General features: G+C 32.3%; 1 protein-coding gene across 1 annotated transcript in view; it reads right to left on the reverse strand.

The window, feature by feature from the left end:
* Positions 1-16,518, reverse strand: part of LOC108912371 (venom carboxylesterase-6) — a 24,480-nt gene extending 7,962 nt beyond the window's left edge. Inside the window, exons 1-9 of the mRNA XM_018717570.1 lie at positions 16,437-16,518; positions 15,469-15,603; positions 15,141-15,272; positions 14,840-14,993; positions 14,453-14,638; positions 8,294-8,496; positions 7,967-8,144; positions 7,119-7,288; positions 3,232-3,364 (exon numbers count right to left, since the gene is read on the reverse strand). Coding sequence (XP_018573086.1) covers positions 3,232-3,364; positions 7,119-7,288; positions 7,967-8,144; positions 8,294-8,496; positions 14,453-14,638; positions 14,840-14,993; positions 15,141-15,272; positions 15,469-15,603; positions 16,437-16,487 — 1,342 coding nt within the window. The 5' untranslated portion in view covers positions 16,488-16,518. The remainder of the gene's footprint in view (positions 1-3,231; positions 3,365-7,118; positions 7,289-7,966; positions 8,145-8,293; positions 8,497-14,452; positions 14,639-14,839; positions 14,994-15,140; positions 15,273-15,468; positions 15,604-16,436) is intronic.
* Positions 16,519-17,419: the final 901 nt, after the last annotated feature.

The raw sequence follows: 17,419 nt of genomic DNA on the forward strand, positions 1-17,419 counted from the left end.
GTTTTTTGTGGCTATTTCTCGAGATACACTAACCAAAAAAATCACGTATAATCAGTGAGTCTTAAGCTACAATGCATAGCAGTTACATAGATCTGCGATGGGTGGATCATATTCAAAATAATCATTTTATGTTGCTAGGTACAGTATTGTGAACTGATACTTGTTAGAACTTTAGAATATACCACGACAGTGATGTGAGAGATCTTTGTCAAGTTGCAATATTTGTGTAAGTTTTAACTGACGTATTACACTTACAGATATTATAGAAAAAAATAAAGATATTTATATATAAAAATAAAAAGATAAGTTGAACTCAGATTTAGAACTTGCTGATACCATAATTAATTGTATGAGAGAACGTGAAATACAAAAAAATACACTAAAAGATCTAGGTGAAACAGAAAATCTTAGTCGCCGCAAAAAACCTTTTACAACACTATCATCTACATCCCTCATAGATTTTCCAGAGTTAACTGAAAACGATCTTAAAATATTATTTACAGGAACATATCAAATGTCGCAAGCGGTATGTTACCTCGCTGAGTTAATAGACAGTGACAATAATGATAATATTGAGTACTTAAAAGAAAATTATAATATATTAAGGATAAAAGTTTGTTCCCGACATATCAATAGCAAAACATCAATGTTTCATTGAATATGAACTAAACATGAATAACTATAAGGGTATAAGAAGATACACATGTGACTGTGCCAATGGGAATAGAACAATAGGTTGTTGCTCACATGTAGCCTCATTAATTTATTACTTGTCTTATGCCCGTTATAAATCAAAAATTATTAGGCATGCTGAAATCTTAACACATATATTTGATACCACAAATGTGACTACAACTATAGAAGAAAATAGTGACGAGGATTAGAATAGATTAATGACTATGTATACAAAATAAAATTTTCTGAAAAGTTTAAACAAATGCTGTTTTCATTTTAATTTTAGTAATATTTATTGGATTGGTCACAATATACTAATATACTAATTTATATATTACAGCTAAAATAAAGACAATCTTATGACACGAGATTTTGATTTTTACTATAGGCGTTTAGTAATCTGGAAATTAACAGCATTACAATAAGTATATCAATTGATTTATGCATAGTAATGGGAGAAATCATTAAGATAATGATCTAGACTGCCAAGATACCGATCACTTTCAACAAAACTTGCATGGCTTTACGTTCAAAGTTTCCTATTACACAATTTTTTTTTTACAATACTGTACCTAGCAACATAAAATGATTATTTTGAATATGATCCACCCATCGCAGATCTATGTAACTGCTATGCATTGTAGCTTAAGATTCACTGATTATACGTGATTTTTTTGGTTAGTGTATCTCGAGAAATAGCCACAAAAAAACACCCTTTATTTTTTCAATTATTTTTTTCTCACTGTTTATATAGTTGAAAAACTATGAAAAAAATATGCAATATAATTCTTATCAGTAGCTTTCATATGCCGTTGGATTTATTCAAATATCTATCATAGTTTCATAGAAAAATTATTTTGAAGTAAAGGGTTGCAACCCCATTTTTTTAAAAAATGAGCATAGATAGAGCTCTGATAATGGGTCAAAAGTTATTTCTATCAACAAGCAACACACTGGACACCATTGTTAAAAAACACGCCAGTGCAGGTTTCACGTGGAAACCCGGTGAGACCCTTTAATAAATCAAACTTTAACCACAAATAGAACTCAATAAATAATTCAGAATTGCCTTATGAAGCAAGGGTCTAAGTCTCACCGTTTTCACCGTACAGGGCCGTATATGTCGGTAGTTAAAATCATATTAATTACGATTTTGGTATGCTTATATCTAATTGATTCAAATTTGGTGTGGTGTTAACATTTAGACATGTGTATAATTTACTGTAAAATTTACATATTTTTGTCAGTGTAGGAATGGGTAGTAAAGTGGGATTATTTTACCCCCAACTTCTACACCAATGACCTAATAATCATTTGGGATTCATTTTTAGATTCCGTGGACAGTTCTACATAAAAAAGATATACCTGTTGAAAATCGTATAGTCTATCGTTTTATCGAAAATCTCAGTTGAATGGGAGACCGCCCTTCTGATAAGAAATTTAATTTCTTAATAGGAAATAAATTTTAAATTAATATTATTATAATGTCATGCATCAATTTAGAATTCAAAATGGTATTAAATAATATGTCTTTACATCGGCGAAACGACTGGTAAATTATAAATATATTGTGTATTATTTATTGCATTCGTAATGTGATGAATTCCCCTCTGAGCTCATTTCTTTGTTGCGATACAGTGCAGTGGACAGCATATTCAATGGCACTTCCTTTAAAATTTCATTTGTACCATTTTGAAGCAATTATAGATATCTTTGTTCATTCAGCGGTCCGTTTGTTTCAAATAGATATAATTTCTTTAAAAAATTACACCTACATATTAATTTTAAATCTACGTTGTGCGTCCATTACATTATCCGTACTAACGATTGCCATGAAAAAACAACTAAGCAATAATAGACTTATCTATCATCAGGAACTGTCATTTTATTTTTAAGATTTGAAATATAGTGTTTGAAAAAAAATGGATGAATATTCATGTCTTTCTCCTATTCAACTGAGATTTTCGGTACAACGATACACTATACCGATTTTCAACAACTATACCTTTTTTATGTAGAATTGTCCACGGAAGCTAAAAATTAATCCCAAATGATTATTAGGTCATTGATGTAGAAGCTGGAGTAAAAAAATATCCTGCTTTACTACCCATTCCTACGCCACGGACCTAGAAAAATTTGTAAATTTTACAATACATAATGCACATGTGGTGTTAACTTCACACCAAATTTGAATCAATTTTGTTATAAGCGTACCAAAGATTTCGTAAATAATATGATTTTAATAACCGACCAATACGACCCTGTACACTGAAAACGGTGCGACTTGGACCCTTGCTTTATAAGGTAATTCTCAGTCATTTATTGATTGTGAGTTCTATTTGTGGTTAAAGTTTCACTCGAGCTGAAACACCCTGTAGATCAACTCTCTACTTCAAGAGCAAATATCTTAAGGACAATGTTACAGGGTGTGTAATAACTAACAGGTTTACAGGGTGAATTCGATTAATAGAAAATTAAGTAAACTTATGACGTTATTTATGCAAGGCCTACCCATGTCATTTAATTGATTTAAAATTAGTTTTAATTTTTACTTACCTGGCAAATCTATTTCTGTAAATCGGGACATTTCACCAAAATACGAAAATTGATAGAAATAGACGTCTGTAAACTGTGACTGTATCTCAGCATAGCGTCGAATAGCTCTGGTGAATGAAGTATCAGAATAAAACTGAAACAGAATAAAATAGATTAATTGCAAGAGCAGAGTTTTGAAATTCTTGCGCGCCCTGGTAATTCAGTTTAAAAAACTGTATTAAAGAGCTTATAGGCTATACGAACTATAGTAATTCATTTATTAAACATCAAATGTATAATTTAATTATGTTTAATGGCACCTAGTAGTCCTGTGTCCAATGCAAAATAGTAAAAATAATGTTTTAAATCCACATTTGATCCACAAGTAAATTGGATGAAGTCCCTTAATTGACTGGCTAGATCTCCCACTCTAACAAAATGTAACTTTGTTATTCTTAAAATAGAAAAAAGCAAGCTTTCAGAGACGTTCCACAATAATTTATCATAGGTACAAACTAGAATTTTGTGAATCGTATTTATACTGAGCAAAATGGTAAACATTCTAAATAATTAGTATTATCTTTTTAGTATTTTCTTAATTATATAGTTTATTTTCTTTTTATTAATAATTTTATCATTAATGTAATCCTATTTTCAAAAAAATAATGGCTTGTTTGAGAAGAATACAATTAGTTGCACCTTCCAACAAATTTTCTAATATTTATGTTCCGATTTCAAACAAAAAATATGGAAAACTGCGTACATCTCACAAATCAAAAGAAATATACCACCTGTATTAAAAATACAGGGTTATACTTAACAAATCTAAACATCCGTGATTAAAAACTTACACCCAGTTTCACAACCTGTGGTTAACTTGTAGTTAATTTCTTACCAAACGTTAACTGCAAGTGAGCTCTTTCACAACATCTGGTTAACTTCAATGTCTTGGTTATGTCATGATAAAGATAACCAGAACCTTAAGTGTAAGTTAACCTGAAGATTTGTAGTTAAAGTTAACCTATAAAGAGGTAACTGACATATTAAAAATATAAATGGAATTTGAAAATTACGTGGTAAATGCTTACAGAAGCGGTGAGGAGGTTAGAAGTCCATAACTTTTCAAAGGTAAAATTTTTTTGAAGAATAGACTCAAAGACTTTTTCACAAGATTTAGAATAACCCACGTGCAGTAGAAAATTTTTTGACATCAATTTTCTTTGCCAATAGATCTTTTCTAAGAAACACTCCAGATTTCTGTGGAGTTGGTAAAGCCATATAATAGCAAGTAGAGTCGTGAGAATTATTATTATTCTTATTATTGCACTTCGTATTGCACTTATCTTCCATGCTAAAAAGTTAAAAAGCACAGTATATTATGCTAAATAATACGTAAATTAAGTAGACAGATACTAAAAACTGTCACAAAATATGTCACTACAGGGTATTTCTTCCTATTCTTCTGAATTTTGTCACTTGTCTACTGCAATACATTTGTAACAACATTCTAAAAATCAGCTTAACCCCAGATTGACTTACTTGAAGACGTAATGGCTGTTGTGAAACAGTTGAATTGTTTAACCACAAGTTAACCCTTGGGTCAAGGTTACCTTATCAAAAAGATAACCAACGATTGTGAAACTAGCCGTAAGAGATTCTGAGATTCGTAATTAATTCTATTTCATATTAGTCCAGTCGGCAGAGGCCGAAAAGTTACTGTTGGTGGCATTTCCTTAACTCGAAAATAACTACACAGGAATACTTTAAATGATGAGTACAATAACACGCTAATTTACTGACAAAGTATTTTATCAGGAAAGAAAGTTATTAACAATTTAATCGTGAAACAATTTTGTTTTAGTAGTTTTCTTTAAATAACTCAGCGGGATGACTTTGTACGAAAAAATGCTTAGGACATAATTTTGTTCGTAATAAAAATAGCTACAAAATGGCGGTGGTCCGATTATGGAATTTGCAATAACAAAGTCGTGAGAATGAAAAAACGGTATAAAACGTCAATTTTTTAAAATTGCTGTAAAAATGTCAATTATAAACAAAAAGTGATAAAACTTTCGAAAACTATAGTTCAACAGATATACAATAATGACGCTAAAGCCGAAAATCAGAAGAGCAAAACTTTTTGTTTTATAAGGTTTCATACATCTATCGTCATCTGAAACTGGAACCTTTGCCAAATTTGTTTGAAGTTTTGCCGACACTTGAAATTTGGTACACACATAGTGTAAATATGCAGAAACCAAAAGCAATTTGCAAAATTCAAGTATCTTCATTTTTGCAGTTTTGGTAAGGTTTTATACGCATTACGGTAGATTACGGTAGATTAGCCAGCACAATTACCTACAATTTAAAAAAATATATATTTTCATCGTTTAGATCCTAAGCTACTTAACATTTTGCGCCCGTTAGCCATACTCGTACATTATTTAACTTGTCAACATAAAACAAAAACGTACGTGTGGGGCAAACCTTTAACTTTAAGTAAATAATTGTTTAAATTTACTGTTGCATATTTCTAATAGTGTACAAGCGCCGAAGAGCTCGCGCTCGAAAATGAAAAGTTAAAGGTTTACCCCACACGTACGATTTTGTTTTATGTTGATATGTTGAATAATTTACGACTACAGCTAACAGGCGCAAAATGTTAAGTAGCTTAGAATCTAAACGACGAAAATTATTTTTTTTTAATTGTAGGTAATTGTGCTGATTAATCTATCGTGATGGAATATTTTATAAATATACATATTTTTCCAAAAATTAAAAAAAAAACGGTGACGTATAAAACCTTACCAAAGCTGCAAAAATGAAGATAATTGAATTTTGCAAATTGCTTTTGGTTTATGCATATTTACACTATGTGTGTACCAAATTTCAAGTGTCAGCAAAGCTTCGAACAAATGTGGCAAAGTTTCGAGTTTCAGATGCCGATGAATATATAACACCTTATAGAACAAAAAGTTTTGCTCTCCTGATTTTCGGCTTTAGCGTCATTATTGTATATATATTGAACTATAGTTTTCGAAAGTTTTATTACTTTTTGTTCATAATTGACATTTTTATAGCAATTTTAAAAAATTCACGTTTTATACCGTTTTTTCATCCCGCTGAGTTATTTAAAGAAAACTACAAAAAAAATCACTATTAAATTGTTAATAACTTTTTTCCTGATAAAATACTTTGTCAGCAAATTAGCCTGTTATTGTACTCATCATTTAAAGTAGGCCTGTGTAATTATCTCCGGGTTATCAAGGTTTGACACAGGCCGAACCTCTACCAACTGGACTATATGCATTCAGTAAGCAACTTAAAATATTTTAGTTTTTTCATGTTTGAGGGAATAGTGAAAACCATGTTTAATTTCGGATATTACGTGTATATGTTAAAAGTTGATCTAAATACCATTTTTTTTATACATCAAATAACACCGAAATGGAAAGAGAATGATGTTTTAGTAATGTTTTGATTAACAAAGTACTCAATTTAACGATAAATAATAATAAAATATGGAAAGTCTTTTTCAAACAAATGAAGTTAAGTAAGAAGAATATAACACTCTGTATAATAGGATATATTGTAAAATGTGAACAAATTAATTTGGTGTAACATTTACTTGAAACTGTTTTATATTATTAATATTACCAGAACTATCTCTAAATGAGACACCTTATTTACTTTGATAAAAAAAAACACTCTTTCTATTTGGAAACAACATATACAGATCGTTCAATTTAGTAATAAGTAGTATTTATCGTAATAAAACAGAGACTACTGATTTATCACTAATATCTCTTTCTTGAATATAAAACTGACTTAAAGTTTATTTGATATATTAAAACTTTTTAATATATTAAAGCTTCAACTGTCCTTAAGACTGCCACTGTTATATTTACCCTAACAGCACTTGACAAATTGGAAGAAAGCTCCCCGTCCGTATATATTTTCCTTATTTGTTCCCCGACCCGAGTTAAAGCCACTTCGTTTGTCAAATGTAAGTCTTCATTAACCAAATTTTGAATGTCTTTCTCATAATTGGCCACATTCTTTTGGAATGATTCTTGATCTGAAAAATTATATAAATAATAAAACTAGTTAAGTTAGCGCATATAAAGAAGTTCATATGAACATGGGTCCGAAAGTGCTTTGTCTTCGAGAACTTTGGCACGTCTCTGATCTCCATAAGGAAAAATAACAATGCTTAGGAATTTATCCAAACAATTTATACAAAACATGAAATGATATAGTCTCTAACATGTCACAAAGTAATTAGTGTTAAAAATACAGGAATTTACGTTCTTGTCCATTCTAGAATGGAAATGACTACTACTTCCAGGGCTCCTAGAAGAAGTTCCATTAAATATTAGGCATCAAATAATATTTCAAGCATTGTTAATTTTTCCTTATGGAGTTCAGAAACGTGCCAAGATTCTCAAAAACGAAGCGAGACACTAAAAAGAGTCAAGAGACACAAATGTACTATTTTTCCTGTCTCTGTCACTTATACTGCGGACTCTCTTCTTGATCTATGCATCTCATGGACAAGGTGATGCCGATCAAGCTGTAGTGACTTATAATGAGCTAATGATCACAGACTTTAAATGATCGTTTAAATGTCAATATTTGGGTTACCTATTAAAATTGTTTTTTTTTTTAATAACATAATTAAAAGGAAACCTCCATCTCCGTTTATATACTATTGTTATTATTATTGATTTAATGAAACATTATTTGTATTTTTTACCTAAAGCCCGTTGTAGAGATTCTTCTGAACAAATACCAATAATCAAAGGTACTTTGTTAAAATCTCCCGATTCCAGAATTCCATACTGCCTATCCGTTAAGAAAGCTTGTTGATGTGTAGGTTCAATAACAGGTGCCCAATAGTAACCTTGAATGATTTGTTCGGAACTTATTCCTTCCTGTCAAAAAGAACTCACTTTAGAAAACACATACTTAGCTTCCTACAATTTATTTTTGTGATGCACGTTATCTGGATAATCTTTCAAATATCTTGTTAATAATTTGGAATAGGAAATCTCTCTGATGAAAATGTTTCCTTATGACTTACCGGACTAAAGCTTGAAGAGACCTCAGCCAGTTGATCTTCTGGTACATTTTGCAGCAATTCCAATAACTCCTGTGAGGTTTGGTTCGTGGTGAAAGTTGGATCAAATTGGGCAGCAAATTGGTAAGCTATGTTTTTGGCGTGCCTTTGGTAAGTCCAGGGGTTTAAAGCTGAACCGCTTTGGGCTATAGCTGCTCTGAATAAACCTAAAAAATTGCAGGACGTTAGGAAAACTTTGCCGAACGATAATTTTTTCCTCTACTTTTTCTCTTTATTTTAAGAAATTTGGACTTTGGTATTTTGTTGCTATATTGCTACTTTTTCACAAACAGGGTATAACAAAGTAAAGTTACAAACTTTACACTTAAAATTAGTAGGGGTACTCATATAAAATTTTGGCCTAAAGTGCTTCCTTGCTGAAGTTGAAAAAATAAATAACGTTTTCTTTAATATCTTTCGATTTCGTTGTATCTTATAGAGGGCGCCTCAAGCGACCATTAGGAAGGGTTTATACTGCCAAAACTTTTTGTGCCACGGTGTGTTTCACTTTGGGCTGGAAAAATCTTTTCTCCCAATTTTTCTGCTTAAAAATGATATAATGTAGTATAACAACCCTAGGTTCGATCGACAAAAAATAAGTAAACGTAGTTGTGGCCAAAAATATGTGATCGTCATAAGGACTACCTACGTTGTGTGTATCCATTTTTAATTGACCGGAAGGCACTGGCTACTAACTTTGTAGAGGGGATGTATGGTTTAATTATATAAAACAAAAGCAGAGTAAATACACCTAACCTTTATTTACATACAATTCAAATTAAACATGTGACAAATAGAAAGAACAACAAAAACATTAACAACCATTTAACATCAATGAGAGTGCCAGGCTCACCTAGAGCTCCTGCGGGGAAAGAGCATGGCAGAGAAACCCACGATCGTTGCTCTTACCACCCAAATATAAATACAAAAACAACCGCTAACCAAAGGCATAAATTAAGAACCTTTGCTAATGATAATTAAGACTGAACTTATTTACTGTCTCACTAAATGTCATCTCACTCAAGTCTGACATACACACTTCCAAGTAAAACTGAAGAGGTTTGGTGTTAGTTAGCCGGCAGAGCCGGAAGGTACTGGAGTCCCATACGGGAAGCAATCCAGCTATAGTTGAGATTCGGAAGATCTGTTAGCAATTCTTTTTTTGTATTTAATTATTCTTTTTTTCAGATTCGTTCCTCACGGGCGAAAATGTAAGTGAATTCAACAAGGCCCTTATATGCGTATGACATAAAGTAAGCACAAGAAATCAAAGATAAGCGTACTCATGATAAAACAAATTAAATGTGAAACAAAGAAGTTTGTTTTGCAATATCTGGGCGGACACGACAATATATACATATTTTAATATGTAATAAATAATGGGCAATCGTTAATAACAATTGTAACAATCATACGTTAGGAAAATATACGCCCCTGAGCATAAAACAATGAAAGCTGCTAACTAATACTGGTTAACCACTTAATTTTACACTACTTTGTCACACTGCCCGCCGATCGTCTTGCTACCTATCTGCACACTGTTCTCACTTCCACTGCCTATCTTCAACTATTTAGGCTTCCTTCCAGAATTTCCTACCTAAGTGCCTGTTTTTTGTGCTTCCTTCTACCAGCCGTTAATATTACTTTTTCATTGTTATACAACACCTAAACAACAGGTGACGTCGAAGTTGATAAGATAAGTATGGTTTTGCACAATACCTTGCTAATACCTGTAAAGCCAACCGTTTTCAACAAAAAGGCATTTAAATTTGTAAATGCATAAAAAATTGTTTAAAAGTTATTTTCAACACTGATAAACGAAATTAGCAGCAATCGTTTTTTAGCAAGCCTTTAAAAGAAACAGTGCAATTACAATTTTAAATTTCGTTTATGTAACAATTTTACTGCAAACAGAATTGAGTAAACAGAGTAAAAAACATACTTTCCAAAAAAATCTCTCAATCTAACACAATCTAAACAATGTAACCTTAACGATCTAAAAATTCAAAATATTACTTACTATTTTTGATGTGTCTTAAAATATATGTTTTTCATTGTTTATCATTCCAATTAAAACTTCTCACCTAGAAAATATCAGAATTAAAAAAAAAAACAAAGAAAGCTGAGTCACGTCTCCCCTAAGGCAGGGGCGTAAAATAATCTTAAACTTTAAATGGCACCCTATGTTGAGTGGCATCTCATTTTAAAGCTTCTTCAATTCTGCTCACGACGACATACGGCTTTTTAAATTTTGGTTTGGATATGTTACTTTATTTATGTTCAAATTGATTTCCCTCCGCTTCCATACAATAATAAAATCTTACTCCACTTCCGAATGAATATTTCGAAGAATTTGGGACGTTATCTGATGACATTCTTCAACAATTCGCCGACGAATCTCCTCGAGTGAGTTCGGTCGTGTTGTATTTTTCGACTTTAAGTGTGTTCATAGAAAAAAGTTTAAGGGCGTCAGACCTGTCGATTTGGGAGGCCACTCAATTGAACCTATGCATCCTAATCAGTGATTTGGAAAGTTCTGATTAAGAAAATCACGCACAGTTACAGGATACTGTAGTATAGCACCATCCTGCTGAAACCAGACATACTCTTCTGGCAAAGTGTTATCCTTATCCAGTACTTCCACAATCATCGGATAGATATTAGTTTCCAGTAGATTCAGATACATGTTTCCATCCAGATTTCCCGGTATGAAGAAAAGCCCTGTGAGGTGGTCTCCCAGTGTGCTTGCCGAAACATTCAATTTCCTCGGATGCTGCGTATGAGTTTCATAAAAATTGCCTTGATTTTCATCACTCCAGTAGCGACAATTATGACGGTTGACTCGATCATCCAATTGGAACGTACATTAAACGGAAAAACAGATTGAGTATAAAAAATTTGGATTCCTTCGAGCACGTTCACTCATTTCTTACAGAACTGCAAGCGGCGATCAGGACAGTCTTCATTAATTTCTTGTACCAAATTAATTTTGGACGAGTGATACTTATGAATTTTTAAGTTTCGGTGGAAACTAGGTACAGAAATTCCTGAAGTACTTGCAAGTTTCTTGAGACTCAAATTTGATTCCATTGCGATGTGTCCCAGGACATCTACATGATTATCCTGATTACGTACGACCTATTCACGTTGACGCTTTATGTTTACAACCAATCCAGTTTCCGAAAATTTATGCACTAAATCCAGGACGTACCGATGAGAAGTGTTTTTGTCAGAATGACGATTATTACAAATCTGAGCTGCCTGCCGTGCATAGTCAGTATTCTTGTAGAACAAACTAATTATTTCTATTTTTTCAGCAGTTGTATAAACCTTTTCACGAATTGGAATTCAGTCGCCTTGGTGTTGATTTTACGGAATATTGTCTCGACAAGACAAGACGAGACAATATTGTAAAACAGGTAAAAAATTTAAGCTGATAGAGTATGAAGTTTTTGTATCCACAGATAAACGAAAAATCAAAACAAATTTTTTTATAGAGAAATTGTTGAAGAATGTCGTCAGATAACGCCCGAAATGCTTCGAAATGTTCGGAAGTGAAGCAAATATTTTATTATTGTATTATTTAAGTGATGATTTTATTGTCATATCCAAACCAAAATTTAAAAAGTCGTATGTCGTCGTAAGCAACATTGAATAAGCTTTAAGGTGTCACTCAATATAGGGTGTCATTTAAAGTCAAGACACCACTTACACCATCATGTGTCTCCCTTGAGAAGAAAATCGACATGTTTCGTGTTTTTTTTTTAATTAAGATATTTTCCAGGTGGAAAGTTTTAATTGGAACACCCTGTATACAGTTATACTAGCAATTTATGTAAATCCAACTAAAAAGATATAAGTAATTCTATTCTATTGGAAGGTTAAATAAAAGTTGAAAATGTGATATAAAAAGTAAATGTGTAATAAAAAATTCAGATTACAAATTCAAAGGAAATGAGCATTTTTAGCAGCTAATATTTTTGCTTTTCAATTACGAAGTAATATAATGGTATCTATAACGTTTTATATTCCTTCATATTCTTCCTTCATCTTTAATGTATTTGATAAATTATAAAACTCTATAACATTTTATAACATGGGACCAATTCATTCTTCTGTCTATAAACGTAAAGTTTTCTCTTTAAAATTTAATATTACAGACATTTTTGTCAAATATAAATTTTAGCTCCTACCTACTTCACTGCCCTACAAAATCTTATTTTAAACATGCATCTTGAATCTAATAACAAATTACTTTCACTTCTTTCCAATTAAACTTTACTTTATGTCCAGGTAATATTTGGCATGCTTCTGAAACTACTATTGATATTATAAATACAGGATGTGGCGTGTATAATCTATAAAAATTAAAGATATTTTCCTGGTGGAAAGTTTTAATTGGATCACCCTGTATACAGTTATACTAGCAATGTATGTAAATCCAACTAAAAAGATAGAAGTAATTCTATTCTATTGGAAGGTTAAATAAAAGTTGAAATGTAATATAAAAAGTAAATGTGTAGTAAAAAAATTCAGATTACAAATTCAAAGGAAATGAGCATTTTTAGCAGCTAATAGCAGCTTTTCAATTACGCAATTTTTGGGGAATTTTTCATTGCAGAAGTGCAAACTAAGAAAAAATATTTTTAAAAACCTGAGATTTTCTTATTATAATGATTAATAGTAATTACTTTCTTAAATGCATTGTTGTTACTGCAAGAGTTCGCAAATAAAACCACATCCGTAAGCATCTGTAGTTGCCAACTGCGTGCACTAAACAAACTAGCACGGCACAGGACCAAAGCGTCCAATCCATCGCTGCGGAAACATTTCATTCAAAAGTGCTGTTACTTCTCGAGTACCTACTTTGTGGAGGAGCCCCATCTTGAAGGTAAAACATGCGTGCCCGAACTTGTAACGCCACATCGTCCGATAATTCAGGCAACCGGTTCTCAAAAAAGTTAGCATACGTTGGTTAGTTGTCCTTCAAAGAAATAGGGACCCACAAGTACATCGCCTACTATGAAGCCCAAACATTTACTGAGAATCGCGTGAGAATTTTCATCGGTCCATATGTGCATATTATGGATCACGGGTAAATGTCGCCTCATCTGTTACACAAACATAAACAGGAAAGTCTAAAAACCATTTGCAAAAACGCATTCGTTGATCACAGTCCCGGGGGTAAAATCTGTTGAACTGGTTGCAGATGATAAGGGTGCAACAGCTGGCGCCTTAAGATGCGATGTACGGTACGAGATGAGGTTCCTACTTGTTGTGCGAGGCGTCGAGTACTAATTGTAGAGTCTTCGTCAAGATTTTCCAACACTGTATCTTCAACAGTAAGGTTCACTTGCTGACCATGTCCTTCTCCTCTTCCCGTATCTCGCAGCCGCTGAACGCACTGTAGGATTGTATTTGCATATGGGGGATAACGTTGTGGCCATCGTTCCCTGTACAACCTAGTCGCCGCGAGCACATTTTCTCCGGCTGCACCATACACTAACACCATATCGACACGTTCGTAAATAGTAAATGTATTGTTTTCTCGGTTCATTGTAAAACTAGTTGTACACAAACTAAAAAATTAAGTAAAGTAAGAGATAAGAATCTCATTTTTAATGCAATCGGCACGCTATTTTTATTATTTACTTCTTTATAAAAATTACACTGTTACTATCGTGGAATTAAAAAATAAAGAAATTTGTCTGGAATCTTTCACTTTTTAACACTAATGGGTCGATGGACGATGCTTAATATTTTTAATAATTAAGTGTTGAGAGTTGTTTTAGTATTACTAGTATTGGATTATACCGACTTAAATTATAAGGTTGCATTTCGGGTCGCACAAAATCATTTCCAAAATTTTTAATAAATAACACATGGTCGGCCTTCATTTTCGTTGAATAAATGAGATTTAATTTACAGAAAAAAATACGAAGATAGAACTTTTTCGTATAATTTTCTATTACAAATATCATCAGGAAGCTGTAGTTTAATTTTGATAGATTATACATGCCACACCCTGTATATTTTTGTTTATTGTCTGCGAGTAAAAATTATATACTTTTCTGCATGAGTATGTAATAAGGTTTAGATTAGTAAAAATAACTTAAAACTCACCCTTAGACTGTTTACTGAGGATTTGGTAAGTAACTGATGCGCCACCGGCACTTTGACCAAAAATGGTTACTTTCTTAGGATCCCCTCCAAACAGATGGATATTATTTTGAATCCACTGGAGGCCGAAGTTCTGATCTCTCAATCCGTTATTTCCTGGGATCACTGCATCTTCAGTAGATAAGAAACCTAACAATAATTTAGCAATCAAGCAATGAACTGATAAAAATGATAAAATTGAGTAGAAGAACAATAAACTTTATCATGAAGTTTAAATTGCCTTTTAATTAAATGGAAAATATAAATAATTTATCTCTACGAACAAATATATTATTTTTTTCATCGCGTATTAAAGTATCTGTTGTTAACAAATGTGGTATTTTTGTTTACCTAAAGGTCCAGTTCGATAATTGACAGTAACGATGATAACTCCCTGTTCCATAAAATAGTGAGGTCCCGAGTCAGCAAATCTGTTACTGCCATGATTAAAGCCGCCCCCATATATGTTATACATGACCGGTAAAACGGGGTCGGTACCAGGCTTCTACAATAAAGTTACTATAAACAGTAACCCTTAGATACAGATTTTGTAAGATTCAGAATTGGAGTAGTGAATGGCCAAAGTAAAATTTGTCTTTGTAGCATTAAAAGTAATGTATCTGGAGCAACATATATATTTTTGTGTACTTACCACAGGGCTATAAACGTTCACATATAAACAATCTTCGTTTTCCATGGGATCATTTTTACTTATTTGCCTGCATATTTTGGTTTCCTTTGTGCAGTCTAGAATGCCTTCCCAATCGTCTACAGGTTGAGGAGCCTAAAATATAAATTCGTGTTTTATATTCGATATATTGCAAATATTTTCAGTGTTACAATGATGATGATGATGATGATGATCATGATGATGATGGTGATGACGGTGACGGTAAAAGGGATAGTGATGGCGATAGCCATAGCCAGGCCGATGACAGTGATGACGACGAGGATGGAGGATACTTCAAAATTTTACTTACCATAAATCGTAAATCCCCCAAAGGTGGTTTAGCAAATGGAATCTCTTGAAAGGCATAGAATGTTACATTGTTGTAGGTAGTTTCAATACGACCACGTATTTGCCCATTTGCCAGTTCTACTACGACTTCTGAATTCTATAATGATAGTTAGAAATACAGAGGCTGACAAAATTTGGCCAACTCTCTAACCCACAAACCAAAATACACTTTTCCGAAGGATTTTGGTGCGCTGAATTCGAATCCGGGGTCCAAATTTCTCAATTGGCTCTGGTTTTCGAGATATCCCAACCTAAAATGCCAAAATTTTTTTTGACATATTTGAGGTTATGATATATGGATAGGTAATTTTTTTGCTATAACCATTAATGAGGTCTTAAATTAAGTACTATACTTACTCTTTAAAATGCACTTGGATATTATTTTTCGTCTGAGAAATCGCATGTTGAAATTTAGTAGTACTAACACCACAGTACCACAAACCTAAATTCGTCGGCACCGGTAGGGATCTTACATGTTTTTGGTCTGATCGTGAATCTGAACTCCAAAATGCTCTATCATACCAAATTTTGCAATAAACTTTAAAAAATGCCTAAAAATTCGATATATGGCCGATATTTTACGCATTATATCAATCTGAAAATACACGCAAAACAGGCTAATACGCTGAATCCCGAACTCATAAACCCTCAGCTCAAAAACCCTAAGCCTTTTAGTTTAGGATATCTCGAAAACCAGAGCTAACTGAAAAATTTGGACCGGATTGGAACTCAGCGCACCAGAATCCTTTGGGAAAGTATATTCGTGTTGTTGGGTTAAAATCTTGTCGGCCTGTGATATTAAAGACACGAAAAGTACATAGTAGTCTAGCAGTAATGGCTAAAAATTTCATCTTGCCCGAAATTGTTTTTAAGACATTCTTGTAATCAGTATACAATATTATTTTCTAAATAAATTTGCTTAAAACTTACTGCTACATTTAGCAACGCCAATATAGTAGATATTATAGCTACCAATGACATGACGTTTGTATCACTACTACTTACACATTTAATTTTTTTTAAATCACTTAAATATATTAAGTTGAAAAACTATTTATCATAGCGATAAGTAATACACTTCAAACTAAAAATTCTTAAGATAATAAATGACTAGAGTATATAGGGTGTCCCAATAGAACGTTAAACTAAAGAAACATATTCCTTCTACAAGTTGTATAAATATGAGTAGACTTGTTTCTTTCTAAGACAAAGTGTTAAAATTTTTATGTAAAATAAACATAATACGTTTATTTACAAACGTGGACTAAATACTTGTATCTGTATAGGATATCCCAAAAGTAGGTGCCAAAATTTTAACCACATAACACATCAAATGCAACAACTTTTGTTTAGTAATTTTTTCCGAAATCGTATACGTTACTCCGGTATATTTTACACATTAAAATAACAGTAAAGGGCTGGATTAAAAAAGAATCTAAGTAAAATACGCGAATGTTTTATGTACTGATTCACTATCTTAAAACTTTTCCTTCGACTCATTGTCAAGTGTAAGAAGCTCGACGATAATAATAATAATAGCACGGAGCAGTGGTACATTATTGTTCAGTAGGCCGCATGTGCATTCAGGAACGACTTAGTTGTTAAGCCCTAACCACCAGAAATTTCAAACTATATTATCTTAAAGGTTTTAGAAAATATAATACAAAAGCTGTTTTTCACGAGTTAAAAATGAGGTTATTTTAGCACTTATTTTTGGGATAACTTGTATATCAAAATGTTTTTAAATTAGCTCTTATACCTCCTTGTAGAGATTTAATCAAACAACAATTATGATAAATGTGTTGTTCAGATATTACTTTATCTGGTTTGTGTATTTTTTTTTAAAGAGAGTTAAACTATTTATTACGAGAAATATAAAATTATTCCTTAGAAAAATTAAATACTGTTAATCT

Source organism: Anoplophora glabripennis, unplaced genomic scaffold, assembly GCF_000390285.2.
Source record: "Anoplophora glabripennis isolate ALB-LARVAE unplaced genomic scaffold, Agla_2.0 scaffold454, whole genome shotgun sequence".
Classification (NCBI taxonomy): Eukaryota; Metazoa; Arthropoda; class Insecta; order Coleoptera; family Cerambycidae; genus Anoplophora; species Anoplophora glabripennis.